This window comes from Lycium barbarum, chromosome 2, assembly GCF_019175385.1.
Source record: "Lycium barbarum isolate Lr01 chromosome 2, ASM1917538v2, whole genome shotgun sequence".
Lineage (NCBI taxonomy): Eukaryota > Viridiplantae > Streptophyta > Magnoliopsida > Solanales > Solanaceae > Lycium > Lycium barbarum.
The window spans coordinates 46,980,668-47,000,895 of record NC_083338.1 but is presented as its reverse complement, the minus strand read 5'-3'; the positions used below and the strand labels follow the sequence as shown (position 1 = coordinate 47,000,895).

General features: G+C 37.6%; 1 protein-coding gene across 1 annotated transcript; it reads left to right on the top strand.

The window, feature by feature from the left end:
- The first annotated feature begins 18,581 nt into the window (after window positions 1–18,581).
- LOC132628540 (replication protein A 70 kDa DNA-binding subunit B-like) lies at window positions 18,582–19,900 on the top strand. The gene is made up of 6 exons (XM_060344318.1): window positions 18,582–18,588; window positions 18,675–18,756; window positions 18,846–18,927; window positions 19,047–19,204; window positions 19,291–19,411; window positions 19,511–19,900. Exons 1-6 carry the CDS (start codon window positions 18,582–18,584, stop codon window positions 19,898–19,900), a joined length of 840 nt encoding a protein of 279 aa, XP_060200301.1.
- The last annotated feature ends 328 nt before the right edge of the window (window positions 19,901–20,228 follow it).

Below are 20,228 nucleotides of genomic sequence, written 5' to 3'. Positions count from 1 at the left end.
TGCCTAGACTGAAATTTAAAATACCCGCATTATGAGGTGGGTGCCTGGACTGAATTTAAAATACCCGCATTATGAGGTGGGTGCCTGAACTGAAATTTAAAATACCCGCATTATGAGGTGGGTGCCCGAACTGAAATTTAAAATACCCGCATTATGAGGTGGGTGCCTGAACTGAAATTTGAAATACCCGCATTATGAGGTGGGTGCCTGGTTCGGAATGAGCTGGTCGAGAAGTGGTAAAATAGCTTGCTTGGTTAAGTTCATCCAAATTTGGGAATCTGGCGTAGGCAAAGTCTGACGAACCCTATGAGATGGAGTCATATGTGGCGGAGTTTGAGAAAATGACTGATTTTGAAGTACCATGTGACTTAGTTCAGCAACTCGTCGCTCCAGACGAGCAATGATCTCCAAATGCGTTTCTGGTTCAATAGAGGAGATGGCTCAGATGAAGTATTGTATTGATTAAACTTTTCTCTATTTTAGAACGAGTCTTTTTGGTTAACCAGGTGATTAGTAGTGAGTCAGAGTCTAATTTATTGTCTTTAGACTGTGTGAAATATGAATGCTCCGCTAGTTTCCCTTTAGCACAAGTCAACCTTTTGTTTTGAAAATAAGTTTAAAAGAAAAAATAAGAAAAGAAAAAGGAAACTATTCAGTATACGGTAAGGACATATTATTGCATATAAACACATTATTGCACATAATACATCACGTTCTATAATGCAAGGGACCTCTTTATGCTAGAGGTAGGCCTAACAAACATTTGAAGGACAAACATGTCTTTTATGTATCATTCCACAACTCTTCCTAAACAAATTACAAGAATAATAAAAATTTATTACACGCCAGTTAAATATTCAAAGTTAATCTAAGATATCTAATACGTCATCTCCACTGATTTCCTTTGGTTGTCTTCAAACCTCTAGCATTAATTGGATGCTCCACGACAACCTGCAACAAAATGTCAGTTTTTCCTGAAATATTTATCTATAGAGTACTAGGTCCACATATTCCTCACATTTGTCCTTCAAATAATGCACATAGATAGTGAATAGTGTCAGTTAGAGTCATAGACTCATTTGGACATTTGGTAAGGTTGACTAATGAACTTAATACACCAAGGGTATTAAGCCTCCTAGGTTTAAAATGATGCATGTCCTTACAAGGTTTTGGTTTTCGCTCTACCTAGGTAGACTAAGAGTGGTTTTCCTATGACACAAGGCTCCTCCAAGCGGACAACTTGGGAGTGGAAAGTCCGTGGCTGTCGACTGCACCGCCGATCGACTAAATCCACTAGATCAATCCAACTAAAGGGGTAATTTAGTAGTGCACGGGCGCGAACCGCGAAGCCGCTTTAAGTGTGTGAATTTTTCCAGGAGTGGAGGAAATATGAACGGAATGCCAATTTAAGGAAAGCAATAACATACATATTACATAGAAAATTTACATAAGGATTAAAATAAAAACACCCAAAAGCATATAAGGAAAAAGCAATAATAATGGCAAAAAAGGAAAACAAACAAAATATCCAACAAATTAACTATTAACCTAAGTCTGTTATGGTTAGAGCCTAAAGTATTCCCCAGCAGAGTCGCCAAACTGTTGCACCCCATTTTAACCGGGTTAAATTAGAGGTACAACATATTGGTGATTCCTATTTTGTTTGTTTTAAGGAGTCGCCACCTAATTAATTTAACGGTGAATTAGGACACCTAGATGTTAACTAAGGTAAAGTTAAAACTAAACCTCCGTTAATAGTCTGCTTAACTAATGTGATTCCAGGTAAGGGCTCTATATTATCCTAAAGGGAAGGGGTTAGGCATCCTTTAGAATCCGTTAACTACGGTTATCCGGCCGAACTTAGGTTAATTAATTAAGACTAAATATAATGCTTAAATTTTAGAAAATGACTTAAAAATATTGCTAAAGTTTTAAAAGAAAATAATGTTAGTTAAAATAAGATTTACAGAAAATACAATAATTTGTATAAAAGAGACTTTAATTGTCATTTTGAAAACACGACTTATGAATGTTGTTATGGTTTTAGACGAAAGTATAATAGTGTTGTTTAAAATAATACTCGTAGAAAACATAATAATTTGCGTAAAAGAAGATTCTAAATATTAAATGAGACTTGAAAATATTGATAAAGCCTTAAATGAAAGATACTATTTAATAAGATTTATAGGAAATGTGATAATTTGCATGAAATAAAACTTACAAGCATTGTTAAGATAAGAAATGTCATTAAAAGAAGACTTATAAATGTGGCTAAATTTTTAAATAAAATGCTGTTTAACATAAGATTTGTATAAAATGTGATAGCTTTCAAAAAAGGGGGTTATCAAATTTGGATCTTTGGATAAAATTATGTCATATGGATATGGTGACATGGAAAATCTAAACTTATCTTTATAAATAGGATACCAAAAAAAAATGAGTTTTCTTTCTCTTTCTTTATTTGCTTTGTTTAACCAATTTCGGTTAAAAATATGTATAATTGGGTAAATCTTGAAAATGTTTATAAAATATACTTGGATTAATATTTGTATATTAGTGACGTTTAATTTTCTAATAAAGTAATAAATAAAACATAATTCCTTTGATTCAAAATATTCTATTTTAAAAATTAATTGCTCTGAAAGTAAATATTAAGATACTATAAATAACTTTAATGTAAAGAGAAGAAAACGAAACTTATGGTATTAATTGAGCTTCTCTCTTAAATTTACTACCCATTATACTAAAACTAACCCACTAAATTTGCTAAGGTTCACCTAAATTAAGAGAATAAAAACAAAATAAAAAGTTAGTCACATAATACAAGTTAAAGGCATAAAAAACAAAATAGAGGCTGAAATAAAATTTAATGGGCTCAGCCCACGTTTGAAGGACTGCTGTTGCTGCTGTTGGTGAGAGTGGGCTCAGCCCACGTTTTTTTTATGCTGCGGATCTGCCTGCTATTGGGCTTCGACCCAATAAATTCTGTTTTTTATTTTCTGCTGCGGACAGGATTGATAGGGAATGACTCGGAAAGATTTCGTTGGGCTCTTAGCCCAACTCCGAATGCGGGAGAAGAACGAGTCCTTTGGACTCGCATGCGATGGTCATGCATAAAATGAAAGGAAAAGAATTAGTATATAATCGATGAATAAGGTTAAACATGCAAAATATGAACTCAGAACAGATCTAAACTTAATGAACAAATTACTAAAGGATTCAAGTAATAAATGCAAACATGCATAAATCATGTATTCCTATATCTGTGCTAAGTGTACGTACTACATTAAGTGGAATGGAAACTAACTGAACACAGGCCCAAAAAGACAGAAAATCAGAGAAGCAGACCCAAAATACAAGTTTGTAAAGTAATAGGCCCAAATCTAGGATCAGACAGACATAACAAACCCAATAAAAAAAAAAACATAAAAATAGGCCCAAAGCCCTGCCAAAAGGTATGCAGGATAAGAAAAATCCCCAGTTCAACTTAATGATATACAAAATATACTCTCCTATACACACCGAGGTGCATATAGGCGGTATATACCTTGTATATTGCATGTATACTACTGAAGCAAACAACACAAAATGAGATAGAAGATAAAATAGACATGAAATATGGCTTGTTGAATATATATCACTGCAGCATTCATAAAGGCCTGAACCCATTCTTTACTATTTTTATACAATTCAGAGGCATCAGCAACAGTTTCAACTGCACCAGTAGTGAACCGGCAGATTCATTGGCAAGACAATAATTTGTGGAGAAAGCAGTTGCAGCTCAGGCACATATATATGACTTAAACAAAATAAATTGCAGGTCTCGGCACAGAAAGATGATATAGGATGACTCATACAATGACAATTGGAGAGGGATTGTATAGGACTTATACACAGAGTAAAGAGGCTACTATCACAACTAAACATAATGTTCCCAATCTCAACTTAACAGACATGTAAAGAGGGCAGTAGCAGGTAGTGTTACAACTTATAGACACAACGGAGGATAACAAGCAGACATCAGACATGGCATTAAATCATGCATATTTGGCATTCTCCTTCTAACATATTAAGCAGATACAGCAGGATAGCAAACAGTAGATAATCAAAGTGTGATGGCCAGCCAAGGTCATAAGTTTAAATACGTTAACTAGGGCAGATGATCATGCAAAAATGGGTTCAGATTCTGAGAGTAGTATAAGTAGGCAATGCAAGCAGGCACATTTAAAGATTTTGAGCCGCAGTTGGAGCATTATAGACTGGTCATCATTTTCTAAGTGGATAATTTATTAGGTAGGAAGATTCAAATAAGTTCGACATCGTTTTAAAGCAAAACCACTCATATTTACGATCATGCAATGGCAAGAATAAATGCTTGAGAACACATCATTCATACACAAATCTCTGAACCTCAATATTACTTTTAAAAAAAATTTAGATCAGTGAACTCTAGCCATAAAACAGTACTACACTCAAGGTTTAAAAGGCATTCAAAGGTTTAAACAGGTTTAGTTCAAGCACAGAGAACTTCAACCATACATGACTTGGACTTAGAGACAACTTGTTAGGCAATATTTGACTGCAGCAACTAGATAGCGACTTGAGAACTTAAATCATATCATTTGGACAAAAGACCATGAATTCACTGACTATAACCAGGAGTTAAGCATACAAAGTAATAGCGTGGATTTAGATTCTCAACTAACAGGGAGCTGGCATATGAAGACCTAAGTAAATTATCAATGAGTTATCTAAAGAAAGACGGATCTTGACAGCACATTTGGCCCTCTTTAGACTTCATGTTACATATTGCTAACAGGATTTAAGTGATTTAAACTCCAGCAGTCAAATCATAAGGAAGTTAGGCATACAAACATGATTAGAAAGCTTTCAATCTATACCAAACAAATGACTAATCTCATAGCAGTAGTCAATGTCTGTGTTAGCTAATCTCTGGGCATTTTAGACCTTAATTAAGAGTATACTTAAGCTAGCACACGATATATGATGGGATTTAACACTCTTCTAACATGATTTACAGACAAGTAAAGAGACATGATTTAACCGTACTAATAATTCATCATGCATCTACTATCAATACTATGGCTGCATTAACATCCTGCTTAATTAAACTAAACAAAGAAATTAATTAACAACATTATACTTAATGACTACTTGTCAAACTACAGCTGGGCAATGATCCACAGATAAGCATAGCCAACTAAAACTAACATATAATCAACAAATGACTAAAATAAGCACAAAACTAACAAATAAAAAATGTTAATAAACTGCACTAAACTATCATATAATCAATTACACAGGACCAGAAAAATGCCAGAAATAGAGAAGGAGTAATTACGGACCTTCTTCGGGTGCAGCGAAATGGAGCTTCGGATCCTTCGATCTACCTCGAAACACCACGAAACCCGAAATTATACATGCGCGAATACAAACAAATACTCAAGGCAAGAACAGAAAATGATTTAGTGTATTTTAATCGACAACCCAAAATATATGATCACTGCAAACTGATATACATATTTTCGGGAGATTTTTGCGGGCAACTAAAGCTTCTATTTTAGGAGGGATTTCAGCGGCTGAACCACTTGTTCCTGGGGAATTTCATGAATCGAAAAATCCTCCTTTGTAGGGAATTTTGCGATTCCTCAGCCTTCCTTTTTTTTTTCATGAATCAAAAATTCCTTATTTATAGGACGATTCTAGGGTTTGTTAGAGAGGAGCGTGGGAGAGAGACGAAGGACAGGCGTGGGGGGACAAGAGAGAGTGGAGATGACAGTGAGAGTGGGGAACAAGAAGGAATGGGGGTGGCAGTGGCAACGTGGGGGAGATGACGATGAAAGAGGGAGAGAAGAGAAGGGATGGGGCGGCTGATGAAGGAAAGGGAAAGAGAAGAGAAAGAGAAAATCGGGGGGAAGGGATTTAGGTTTAGGAAAGAGATTGGGCCGTCCGGGTCGGGTCGGTGGTGTGGTCTGGACCGGTTTTAATGGGTAATGGGCTGGGCAAAGTTAAAAAGAATGGGCTGGTCCGAAATGTTGGTTAATTATTTGGGCTGGGGTGAATTAAAATGGGTAGTGGCCTATGAAAATTGTTTTGGATTAATCCGAAAATATTGGGGGGGTAAATTGGGCTCGTATTTGAACTAATAATAATGATAATAATAGCTAGTAACTGTAATATAATAATGAAACGCCGATATTGATAAGAGGCTAATAATTATAGTAAAATATAAATATATTTTTTAATTTGCCAAAATATTAGAAGCGTAAATAGGTATTTCGGAGGAGAGGCGGGACAAAATTGGATGTCAACATTGTATTCATTTACGATATCCTGGTATATTCTCGTTCTGAAGCAGAACATGCTGAACACATTCGGAAGGTGTTGCAAACATTGCGAGATCAAAAGTTGTGCGCAAAATTCTCCAAATGTGAATTTTGGCTAACTTTAGTGGCTTTTCTAGGCCATAATGTGTCTGACGAGGGTATTAAAGTTGATAATTGGAAGATCAAAGCCGTTAACAATTGGCCCAGGACAACAACAGCCTCAGAAATTTGAAGTTTCTTGGGCCTTGTGGGATATTATCAGAGATTTGTAGAAGGATTCTCTTCTATAGCAGCTCCCCTTACAAAATTGACTCAGAAGGCAACTAAGTTTCAATGGTCAGAAGCTTGTGAGCAGAGTTTCCAAAAATTGAAAGAAAAGTTGACATCCGCTCTTATTCTCACCCTTCCAAGGCACTGAGGGTTACACTGTATATTGTGATGCTTCACGCACAGGTATGGGATGTGTATTGATGAAAAATGGTAAGGTGATCGCTTATGCCTCCAGACAGTTGCGGAAACATGAGCAAAACTATCCAACCCATGATCTTGAATTGGCGGCAGTAATTTATGCTCTGAAGATATAGCGGCATTACTTATATGGAGTTCATGTTGATATTTATGCAGATCTTAAAAGTCTTTAATATATGTTCAAGCAGAAGCAGTTGAACTTAAGGCAACAAAGATGGCTCAAATTGCTGAAAGATTATGATACCGATATCTGATATCATCCTGGCAAAGCAAATGTTGTCACGGCGCTAAGTCGCAAGTCGATGGGTAGTCTATTGTACAATGCCAATGAAAAAGCTGGAGATGACTAGAGAACTTCAGCGCCTATTAGATTTTGAAGATACTGGTGTTGCCTTATAGGATATTTCACAATCGACTCTTGCCTCAGAAGTAAAGGCTCAACAGTATGAAGATTCGTTCTAGTCAATATCAAGGAGGGAATTCAATATCAGATGGGGTTCTTAAACATCGAGGTCATTTGTGTGTTCCAAATGTAACCAGACTTTGGGACAGTATTATGTCAGAATTTCATTATTTCTGGTATTCCATTCATCCTGGCTCCACAAAGATGTATCACGACCTTAAGGGTTTTTATTGGTGGAACGATGTGAAGAAAGATATCGCGATCTTTGTAGCTCAATGCCCCACTTGTCAACAGGTGAAGATTGAACACGAAAAACCTAGTGGTCTATTACAGGAAATGGAAATTCTGGCTTGGAAATGGGAGGTGATCAATATGGATTTCATTACGGGATTTCCCCATTCTTATCGCAAGTTCGATTCTATTTGGGTGATCATCAATAGCTTAACTAAATCAGCCCATTTCATGCCAGTTAAGACCACTTATACTGCTGAGGATTATGCTAAGCTATACATTAAAGAGATTGTGTGTCTTCATGGTATTCCTGTGTCTATTATTTCTGACAGAGGCGCTCAGTTTACGGTAAATTTCTGGAAATCTTTTCAGAAAATACTTGGTACTTAAGTAAGTCTTAGCACAACCTTCCATCCGCAGTCAGACGGACAATTTGAGCGAACTATTAAGACTTTGGAAGATATGTTACGGGCTTGTGTATTAGATTTCCAAGGAAGCTGGGATGATCATTTGCCTCTAGTAGAGTTTGCCTATAATAATAGCTATCATACCAGTATCAAAATGGCTCTGTATGAGGCTCTATATGGAAGAAAGTGCAGGTCTCCTACCGGTTGGTTTGAAGTTGGAGAAACAAGTTTGTTTGGCCCAGATCTTGTTCATTAGTCTATTCAAAAGGTAAGCTTATTCAGGAACGGTTACGTATAACTCAGAGTCGTCAGAAATCCTATGCAGACGTGCGACGACAAGAGTTGGAATTTTAGGTAGGTGATTGGATGTTTCTGAAAATATCACCTATGAAAGGTCTAATGAGGTTTGATAAGAAAGGGAAGCTCAATCCCCTATACATCAGACCTTATAAGATCCTCCGACGAGTTGGTCGAGTAGCGTATGAATTGGAGCTGCCATCTGAACTAAAATCGGTCCACCAATTTTTTATGTATCCATGTTGAGGAAATGTATTGGAGATCCCTCCGGAATCGTACTTGTTAACGATATAAAAGTCACAGAGAACCTAACATATGAGGAGGAACCAATTGCCATTCTCAAGAGATAGGTCCGCAGACTTAGAACCAAAGATGTAGCTTCTGTAAAGGTTCTGTGGAGAAGCAGAGATAAGGAAGAGATGACATGGGAAGCGGAGGCGGAAATGAGATCTAAATATCCTCATTTGTTTCCAGTTAAAGATGATGCAATCCCTGAAGGAAATAGCTCGCAAGGTAAGAGTTGTATTTAAACTTTTAAAAAGGCAAGGTAATAAAGAAATATTATTATGTTACGATATGATATTAAGTTGCCAAAATTCCCACAGCAACGTGCATAAACAAATTTACCTTCCGTCCTCAAGAACGTTCTTAAAGGAGGGGAGAATGTTACATCTCATCTTCCAAAAGCTAGCATATCACGTGCCTTGTCATATATACTCGTAAAATAATGGTTTCTTTGCATTTACAGAAGGTGCAAGCCATGACGAGTATTTGTCCAGGGGTTAAAACTCTTCTTGGAAGTGTGATTCCATGTAAACAAGGATTTAAGTTCATGTATAATAAGAATTGGAAGGACTAGAGGTTAATTAAATCGATGACGGAATAATGCACTGGGCAGTGCAACTCGACGAGATGGTCAATGAACTGTCGACTGATCGATGGTCCATCATTCCACACCGTCGAGTTACCCTCTGAGAATTAGAGGTTGCCGTCAGTCGACCAACCGTCAAGCCTGCCGTCGATTGTGAGGTAGTGGAAAATATCCACTTACTATAAATAGAGGGACCACGACTTGGGATCACATTTTTCTCCAAAACCCAGATTTCTCTAGAATCTCCTAGCCCTCTCACTATCCTAAATTCATCTATTAACATCCTAAGCAATTTTTAAGAGAAGATCAAGCCTAAAACTTTTAACAAAGTCATGGGGGGAGCTTGTTCTTAATTCTAATTGAAGTTGTGGTGGAAAAACCTTAGAGTAAATTGTGTGAGGTGAAGTTCTTCAAGTTATAAGATATGATTTTCACTTTATTTCTTATTTTGAGTTGATGTAAAAGCTTAACAAGTCCCAAATGTGAAAATAGTTGTGAAGGAAGGATCATAAAGTATGGTGTCAAGTTGTTGGCTATGGATGGAATTTCCTTAACCCCAAATGGTCTCAAGATACGTTATATGCGTTGGTATACATGAATAACTAAGGCTTAATTAAGGTTATATATCGCCATGTAGGGGCAAGGGACAAGCAAACTTCAGAATAAGAAATTTCTTCTGATAAGCGGATCGACGAATGAAGGTATGTAAGGTGTTTGTTTCCTCTTTCTTTGGCATGAATCCAACTAGAACATGAACACGAGCGTTCCATAACTATTCACTCCATTCCTATGCTTTGCATTTCAAATTTTAATGCCTTAATTATTTGATTGATTTTTGAAATATTATCATGTTTATCATCATTAAGTTATTTCCTTGGATTCGATACGTATTCCATAATTCATTCGGAGGTTACCGACCTTATGTCACTCCGAGAGGCCCAATGTCAGATCATTGACTCCTCATGCATTAATATATATATATATATATATATATTGCACTATTTTACTATACCACGCCGCGCTATTTGCTCGTTGGGAAGACTGACCACTTTGATTTTGCTTTTGCCTGCAATTCCTCTTGATGTGCCCATACTTTTTACAATATCTACATTGAATTGGAGTCCTTTTTGTCTTCTACCAACAATTCTTCTCTAAGTGGTTTGTCTTCTTACAAACACCACAAGGTGGAAATTTTCTTTTTTTCGACCAATCACCTTGGTTTTCACCAGATTTTACCTCTAGAGTTATCTAAGGAGACTTTTCTGGCTTCCTTCCGCTGCTTGAATTTATGCCTTACTTGAAAGGCATCTTCTACTATCCCTTTACTTCTCATAGTTACCCTTTGCTCTTGGACTTGCAATTTGGAGTTCAATTCATATATTGTAAGAGTAGTCAAGTCACAAGACTCTTCAATAGCTGAGATTTTTTATTCAAACTTATTTGGAAGGCTGACCAAGATTTTTTCTACAACTTTCTGATCTGGGAAGTCTTCACCAAGTATCCTTATCTGGCTTACAATCTCCATTAGCTTGGAAGAGTATTCTTTCACACTATCTGAGTCCTTCATCTTCAAAAGCTCAAACTCCCTGTTCAAAGTTAAAACCCTAACAGACTTTACTTTGTTGTTGCCTTCAAACTCCTCCTTTAACTTATCCCAGGCCTCTTTAGCTGTTCCACAAGCCATAATTCTTGTAAACATCACTTCTGTAAGACTTGAATGTATGCAAGTGAGAGCTCTTGGAGATCTAGTCACCAACTTATCATACTTTTTAATTTCATTGAGGGTTGCATTAACTCTCAAAGGTTGGACAACAAGTTCTCCTCTCTCCACAACTTCCCATAAGTTGAGAGCCTTTAGATAAGCCTTCATCTTGATGGCTCAAATGTGATAATTCTTGCCGGTAAAAATCAGAGGACCCTTGAAGATGAAGAAGGAGAAGGCTAGAACTTTATGAATTTATCATGCTATATATATATATATATATATATATATATATATATATATATATATATATATATATATATATATTTGAGTCTTCATCTTCATTAAGTTGATGATAGACATATAAGAGCTAAAATTGCTAAAGTAATTTAAGGCATAACCTATACAAGAGCAGAAAAATTAAAGAAATGAATAAGGATAAACCTACACTTAGGAGGTTCAAAATTTACCTTGAGGTTCCAAGTTCAAATCTCAAACACTACATTTTTATTTGCATTAGAAGAAGGGAAATGAAGAAATAAAAGGAACAGAATGTGCAGCAAAATGTGAGCGGGGGTTCAATCCCTCAACCTTGAGCACTTGAGCATAGCGCCTAACCGGTGCTTCATTCAGTTTAGTTTAACCATGTGTTCCTTCAGTAAATATTACATATATTTATAAGAATTATGCACATAATATACCGAGTTTAGTCGGTTGATCATATGTTCACGTGACCCATTTTTACACATAAATTTGCCCCTGTTTGTATGTATTGGAGACAAATATCACCTAAGTTTTTCTATGCAATTATGGACTCTCAAAATAGACTAACTTCTATAAAATGAAAAGCTAAAACGATGAATACAATAACTGGTTAACTGTGTAGGATTGCTAAAGGATGTAAATTAATTCCTTTCAAACCAGATCTTGACCCTTGAATGTTACTACCTATATCTCATAAAATATTATTTCGGATTTTGAATTTGTGTTTCACTTATAATCATAAACCAAATCTTTATTTATTTGATTAAAGATGCTTGATGGAATTATTTTTTTAAAATTGGAATAAATGGTTTATAGTTTTTTTTTCAAATATTTTTCCAAGTATATATTAATATGATTTTGAAATTTCCACTTTGTTCTTGGAAAAAAAGGACATGAAACTAAACTGGTACTGGTTTAAATAATAGGGAGTTGTTTCGACTGATGAAAAACATATGTGAAGAGGAGTAACATACTTGGAGTACTTTTCATTTGCAGTGAACGGCTCAGTAGCGTATGTACGACTTTAACATATAAACTATGAGGATGTGCGTGCATTTCTCGTGCAACGCATGAACGTAGAGACTAGCTTATTACAAGTTCTGATGCACTGTCTCTGGTTGTTCTCATTAATTGTTGGCATATTTTATTTTGGATTTCCTTGCTACTTTTAGCCATTAACTGGTCAATTCTCTTAAAGATTACATTTACAATCTGTTAGCTCATTTTCTATTTTGATTTAATTAGTGTTTTAATGCTTCAAACAGGTTTCTTGCTTACTGCACCACAAAGCTGGTAACACTTCTTCACTTTGCATTTACTTTATAAAACTCAATATGATATTTATACTATTGTCAGTTGAAGTTGCTCACTTTTAAAATCTAAAACAAAAGAATCGCTCCATAATATATGTTTGTCACGTATCAAATCTTTGAATGTAATTCTTGTACGACAACTATGTATAGTATTTGGTCGTGCATCGTCTGAATGGTAAAAATTAGATAAGGAAATCCGCTTCTACATTATAAATATATATATATTTTGTTAGCATCTACCTCCTAGCTACTACAGGAATGCCATGGCAAGTGAAGAAGAGTTAAGTAACCAGTGTACACCTATTAGCAAATTGAAGAGATATGCAACAGAATGGGTGATCAAAGTGTTAATCATTCGACGCGGCTTAACAAAAGAGTATAAAATTGAAAGCAGCGAGGGTATTCGTTGGCAGCTCATTTTTGTTGACGAAGAGGTAACACTATTGTAATCGTGTGTTATACTCATTAGTTGATATGTAGCCTCCTTTAGTGACTGTATGCTTGTACGTCTTACCACAGGGAACAAAAATACAAACTACTCTTTTCAACAAAGACGTACACAGTTGGAACAAATGTTTTACACTAAATTAAAGCTACTACATTATATATAAATGGAAAGGTAAACGCTGCTAAACCGAGGTTCTTATCTGTGCATAAGGACCTCGAAGTAGAGTTTAATAACAACACAGAGGTGATCGAGTGCAATAGTCAGTTTATGACTCAACAGTTCTCGAATGGTTTTATTTCCTTGGAAGAAGCCGAAAAGATCACTGCTGGCACTTTCTTTGGTAAATTCCTGCATATGTTTGTTGTGTATTGTTCACGAAAAATTATTCAGTATTTGATTATCCAGATTTTTTGTAGATGCGGTTTGTATTTTAGTTAAAGTAAAAGCACTAAATAGAGATGGACGAACCAAAAGGCGAGAAGTCATAGTTACAAACGAAAGGTAAGTTAATAGTTACTTTTCATCTGTCCACTGAAGAATATGCAATAACTTTTGAGAAAGTCGATTTTATATAGGTATGATCGTAAAATAATGACTTTGTGGGGAGACTTAGCTGAAATTGACGGAGAATTTTTAGAGAACTTTGAAAATACCAAACCTGTGCTTGCTTTGATGTTAAATGCTCTATTTACAAAGGTATAATTACACCTGCATTACATATTTGTATCAATATTATAGGAACTCTGAATTTATTGTAAGGATTTGAATCCCAAATTCGACCTTTGTAAGCAAGTTCCCGGGAAAGATTGGAGGGTCACAGCTGAACCACTTAAAATACCAACCTCCTTAGACAGAACCTACTTACGCCGTGATGTAAGCGAAGAATAAATAAATAACACACACAGATTTATAGTGGTTCACCCTCAATGTGAGAGCTACGTTCACGTTGCTACTGCAAATCTTATTAAAGAAGAAATATTACAAGTGTTTACAACACTCAACCTCACAACCCCAATCCCAATTTCACTCAAGAATTTTTTTTACTAAAAATTCTCTCAAGAGCCTTCTCTTACTTAGGCCTTTCACTAAGAGTATTTCTCTTAGATTTTTCTCTCTTTGGATGTGTTGTCTTCTTCATTTTTTGGTGGTGTTTCCAAATGAAGCTTAGAACTCTATTTATAAGCTTCAGAAAAAACGCGTGAACAGTACCACGCGTGAACAGTACCTCGTTTTTTATACGCGTGAACAGTAAACCGCATTTTTATACGCATGAACAGTACCACGCATGAACAGTAAACCGAGTTTTTATACGCGTGAACAGTACTCAACAATTCTCCCACTTGAAGACTAATTTTAATTTGTCTTCACACTTTGATCGATGCAGCAGCTCTTTCCTAGTTTCATACTTCGTGCAGGCCAACTGAAGCTGAACATTGCTTCAGTTTGTCTATCGTCACTGCCTTTGTCAGCATGTCTGCTGGATTCTGACTCCCTGCAATCTTCTCAAGCACTAACGCTCCATCTTCCAAAGCTGATCTAATGAAATGGTATCGGAGTTGTATGTGCTTCGTTCGAGCATGGTAGACCGGGTTCTTTGCCAAATGAATGGCACTTTGGCTGTCACAATATAGCACACTTCCCTCGTGGTCCTGATTTAATTCCCACAGAAAATATTGTAGCCATATCATTTCCTTTGTGGCCTCCGTCACAGCAACGTACTCAGCCTCACAACTAGAGAGAGCTACTATCTTTTGCAACTTGGAAACCCAAGAGATTGCAGTACCTCCGAAGGTGTAAACATACCCGGATGTGCTCTTTCTGCTATCAACATCACCACCATTGTCAGCATCAACATACCCTTGCAATCATGTTTCTGATTTTCGAAAATACAGAGCTGAACTCGAGCTGCCTTTCAGATATCTGAATATCCACTTCACAGCCTCCCAGTGTTGCTTTCCCGGATTGCTCATAAATCGGTTGATAACTCCCACTGCATGTGCAATGTCTAGCCTTGTACATATCATTGCATACATAAGACTACCGATTGCAGATGCATAAGGTATCTTGTCCATCTGCTTCTTCTCATCCTCGATTGTCGATGACTGATCCTTTGACAACCGAAAGTGTCCAGCCAAGGGAGTGCTGACTGGCTTGGCATCATGCATGTTAAACCTTTTGATAACTTTCCTCACATATTCTTCTTGTGAGAGTTTGATGCCCTCCTTGCTTCGGTCGATTCTCATCCCAAGGATTTGCTTTTCAGCTCCCAAATCCTTCATTGCAAACTCTTTCGATAACCCTTTTTTCAACCGATCAATCTCCTGTAGGTTTGCTCCTACGATTAGCATGTCGTCGACATAGAGTAGCAGTATCATGTACGAGTCTTCAAATTTCTTGAAGTAACAACAGTGATCTGCCTCGCACCTTGAAAAATCAGCTTTCTTCATAAAGCTGTCAAACTTTAAATACCACTGTCTTGGAGCCTGTTTTAGTCCGTACAGACTCTTTTGAAGTTTGCACACCAGATTCTCCTTTCCTTTGACTTTGAATCCCTCCGGCTGTCGCATGTAGATTTCCTCGTCTAGATCACCGTGAAGAAATACAGTTTTCACGTCCATCTGTTGCAGATGTAGATTTTCCTTTGCTACCTATCCCAGAACAGTTCTGATAGTCACCATGTTGACTACGGGGGAGAAGATCTCCGTATAGTCGATGCCTTCTTTCTGTTGAAATCCCTTTGCAACCAGCCTTGCTTTATAACGCTTGCTTCCATTGGGTTCTTCCTTTATCCGATAAACCCATTTGTTTTGCAATGCCCTCTTATCCTTTGGCAACTCAGCTAACTCCCATGTATGATTTTCCGATAGTGAATCCATCTCATCCTTCATTGCCAGCTCCCACTTAGTCGATTCATCGACTTGCATTGCTTCATCATAACATTCCGGCTCCCCTCTATCAGTGAGTAGAATGTAGTTGAGGGATGGAGAGTACCTGTGAATCGGCTTCCTGATCCTGGATGATCTACGCAGTTCTGTGATTGGCGTCTGTTTATTTGTTTCAGAATCAGCACTTTCATCAGCACCTTCTCGGATTATTTGTTCCTCTACCTCGGCTGTACTTGGCGGCGGCTCAGGTGTCGGGAAGTCCCTTAAATCGACTATTTCCGATTCCTTGTCCTGACATTCTGAATTTTTTTACAACTTGTCTTTGTACAGTACCTCTTCGTTGAAGACAACATTCCTGCTTCGGATGATCTTCCGATTTTGTTCATCCCAAAATCGGTAACCAAGCTCGGTGTCACCATAGCCAATAAAGTAACACTTCTTTGATTTTGGATCAAGCTTGCTTCTAGCCGTGTCATCATTATGAACATATGATAAGCAGCCGAACACTTTCAGAAATGAAAGATTTACCTTCTTGCCACTCCAGACTTCTTCTGGAATTCTGAAATCCAAGGGAACTGACGGTCCTCGGTTAATTAAGAAGGCCGCGGTATTGACTGCATCTGCCCAAAATGTCTTGGGCAGTCCAGAGTGTATTCTCATACTCCGAGCACGCTCGTTCAACGTTCGGTTCATTCTTTCGGCTATTCCATTTTGTTGCGGCGTTCCAGGAATAGTCTTCATCATCTTGATCCCATTATCGGCACAGTACCGTTTGAAATCACCGTCGGTGTATTCTCCGCCGTTGTCGGACCTCAAACGCTTCAACTTGAGGTTTGTTTCATTCTCGACCATGGCTTTCCATCTTTTGAATACACTAAACACATCGGATTTATTTTTCATAAAATAAACCCATACCTTCCTGGTTGAATCATCAATGAAGGTTACGTAGTAGTGTGATCCTCCAAGAGAGGGGACAGTGGTAGGTCCCCACACGTCTGTGTGCACCAATTCCAGCTTCTCGACCTTCAACTCCCTGCCTGCATTTGAGAAGCTTACTCGCTTTTGTTTTCCGAGAATGCAGCTCTCACACGTATGAAGGTCCACCGTCTTCAGCTCCGGAATTAAGCCATTTGTCACCAACAGCTTCATCCCCTTCTGGCTGATATGCCCCAGCCGACAATGCCATAAATCTGTCTTCTTTGTGTTGTCAACCACAGCAACAGTATCACGACAGCTAGTCGTCATGTAGAGAGTGCCAATCTTCTTTCCTCGGCCAACTACCATAGCACCTTTCGCCACCTTCCAAGACCCATTACCAAAGTTGAGATCATATCCCTCATCATCAAGCTGACCTACTGAGATCAGGTTTCGCATCAGCTTTGGAACATGTCTAACTTTTTTAATCTTCCACGAGGATCCATTTGACATCTTCAAATTAATGTCTCCCATGCCAACAACGTCTAGCGGCTCTCCTAGCCGATATTCCCAGCCACGTAGTTTGTCATTATATCATGATGTGGGGTGGTATGAAAGGACGCTCCTGAGTCAAGCACCCAAGAGTCTATCGGGCTATCAACCGATAGCAACAACGCATCGCCAATGTCTTCCGTAGCAGCATTGATTCCAGCCCCTTGTTGTCCTCCTTATTTGGCGCCCTGCAGTTCTTCTTGAAGTGACCTGGTTTTTCACAGTTCCAACACTCAAGTGTTCGTCCTGGTCTGGATTGACCCCTGCCATTCCTTGACTTCGATCTGCCCCTATTTCGGTTGTAGTTTTTGTCATAATTTCTGCTTCTGTTTTCAACATTAAAAGCAGTACTCGTCGATGCCTCTCCAGAATCTGTCTTGCGCACCTCCTCAGCAAGGATACGATCCCTAACATCGTTGAACTTTAGTTTGTCACTGCCGATAGAATTACTAACCGCTGCTCTCATTGGCTCCCAGCTATTTGGTAGGGATGCCAACAAAATTAGAGCTTGCACTTCATCATCGAAGTCAATTTTTACTGATGACAATTGATTTACAATGGTATTGAATTCATTTACGTGTGCAGCAACATGAGCATTTTCCATCATCTTTAGATGAAATAGTTTCTTCATGAGAAATACCTTATTATTTGCCGAAGGTTTCTCATACATGTCAGACAATACCTTCATCATATCTGCGGTGGTCTTCTCCTTTGCCACATTGTGAGCAACATTCTTCGACAGCGTCAGCCGAATGACTCCCATAACTTGTCTGTCGAGGAGATCCCAATCTGCTTGCTTCATCTCCTCTGGTTTTGGACTCAGAGGTTCATGAAGTTTTCTGCCATGTAAATAATCTTCAATTTGCATTCTCCAGAACGCAAAATCTGTACCATCGAATTTACCGATGCCGTGCGTCGTACCATCTTCGCCTCCCATCATTTCTAAATCACAACACAACTTGTTGCTCTGATACCAGTTGTAAGGATTTGAATCCCAAATCCGACCTTTGTAAGCAGGTTCCCAGGAAAGATTGGAGGGTCACAGCTGGACCACTTAAATACCAACCTCCTTAGACAGAACCTACTTATGCCGTGATGTAAGCGAAGAATAAATAAATAACACACACAGATTTATAGTGGTTCACCCTCAATGTGAGAGCTACGTCCACGTTGCTGCTACAAATCTTATTAAAGAAGAAATATTACAAGTGTTTACAACACCCAACCTCACAACCCCAATCCCAATTTCACTCAAGAATTTTTTTTACTAAAAATTCTCTCAAAAGCCTTCTCTTACTTAGGCCTTTCACTAAGAGTATTTCTCTTAGATTTTTCTCTCTTTGGGATGTGTTGTCTTCTTCAATTTTTGGTGGTGTTTCCAAATGAAGCTTAGAACTCTATTTATAAACTTCAGAAAAAACGCGTGAACAGTAACCTCGTTTTTATACGTGTGAACAGTAAACCGCATTTTTATATGCATGAACAGTACCCCGCGTGAACAGTAACAGCGTTTTTATACGCGTGAACAGTACTCAACATTTATCACTAAATTTATTAAACCTATAAAACAGGTGATTTTGTCCTTTCCACTACTCCTATCAGTAGTTTGCTAATCAACTCAGCATTTGAAAAGGCCGACGATCTCCAGAAGTGGTAAACAATTGATCTCGCTTTGCACTCACTGATAACCTCCCCACATGTTAGTTATGTGAGGTACTTTAAAAATTTATTTCCAATTACAGGCATGACAACATGAAGTCAAAGAAGATTGACATAAGTTTAATGCCAAGTCGATTAATGCGCACAGCCCCGAAAAGTGAAACTGTCTGACATTTTGGACGGTTCACTTGCCAATGTGAAGGTACCTTCTTCTGGAAATATACAGCAGAATGTTTACTCAAAGTTTATAATGTAACAAATTGTTTTCGCCAATTTACTTATAGGACAAGTACTATAAGTTCAATGCCGAGATTAGTGGCATTGACAACAAAAATGACCCATGGTATCATGCTTGCCAGAAATGCTACAGGCGGATAACTGTTATAGAGAGTGTTGCAACTTGTGACGACTGTTCGGGAGAAAATTTTGATTATGAGGAGAGGTAAACTACACAAACAAACGCACAAGAGATATTCTCTACGTCAACCTGCTAAATAATAAATGATTAATACTTAAATTGTGGTGTAGGTATAGGTTAAAGTTTGATGTCACTGCTGAGGAACAATCTCTAATTATTATGTTGTCTGATGCTGCACAATTCTTTTTTGGTTGCGATGTAAAGGAGTATGTTCGCTCGACATCTGTAAAGGTAAATCACCAGTGACTTAAAAAAACAGTCAATAAGCATAACTTAATCCTATGTTTAGTGAACATTTTCGCTAATATTTTTGGCTTTTTGATGCCACAGAAAGAGGATTCTGGGTACTACCGCAAGTTGTTATTGAGTAAGGGAAAAGAATTTAGTGTCCTTGTGAAGATTGATCGAAATTTTGCAACAGGAGATTCAAAAATGAATTTGATAGCTGCGGAGATACATGAGGTTGAAAAATTAATTGCGGCATATGAAAGCGAGGTTGAAACACTGATAAAAAAACAAAGAAGCAAGAGGACCAATAAGGTTAAAGATAACAATGGAGAGCCCCAGCAAATGACTGATACGATGAAACCGCTAGCTGGTGACATACCTTATGATGAAACCAAAAACGTTGCAGATGAAATAGAGATTGAAACCCCAACAATAAAGTTAAGAAGCAAGAGGACCAGGAAAGTTAAAATGCCATTGCAGAGCACCCGATAATTGATAACACCACACTGCTGCAGAGATACATAAGGTTGGAAAAGATGTTGGCCCGTACGAAAGTGAGATTGAAATGCCGATAATAAAGCTAAGAAGCAGGAGGACCAGGAAGATTAAAGAAAAAAAAAATGCAGACCAACATCCTGCGCGTGTTAAAAAGATCAAAATGGAAAAGAAATAGTTACAGCGTAATCTAATAGACTGTCTTTAGCTATTCTCTATGCCTAACTACCGTTGGTTGATTATCTCCCTAATATCAAAAAGTTAATTTACTATTGTCAATGAGCAACTTCATCAGACATCGCTTTACTAATAAAGCTACTTTCTC

Coding starts and splice junctions, on each gene's coding strand:
- LOC132628540 (XM_060344318.1), top strand. Junction 18,757..18,845: donor GCCGACGATCTCCAGAAGTG/GTAAACAATTGA, acceptor TTCCAATTACAG/GCATGACAACATGAAGTCAA. Junction 19,412..19,510: donor TTCGCTCGACATCTGTAAAG/GTAAATCACCAG, acceptor TTGATGCCACAG/AAAGAGGATTCTGGGTACTA.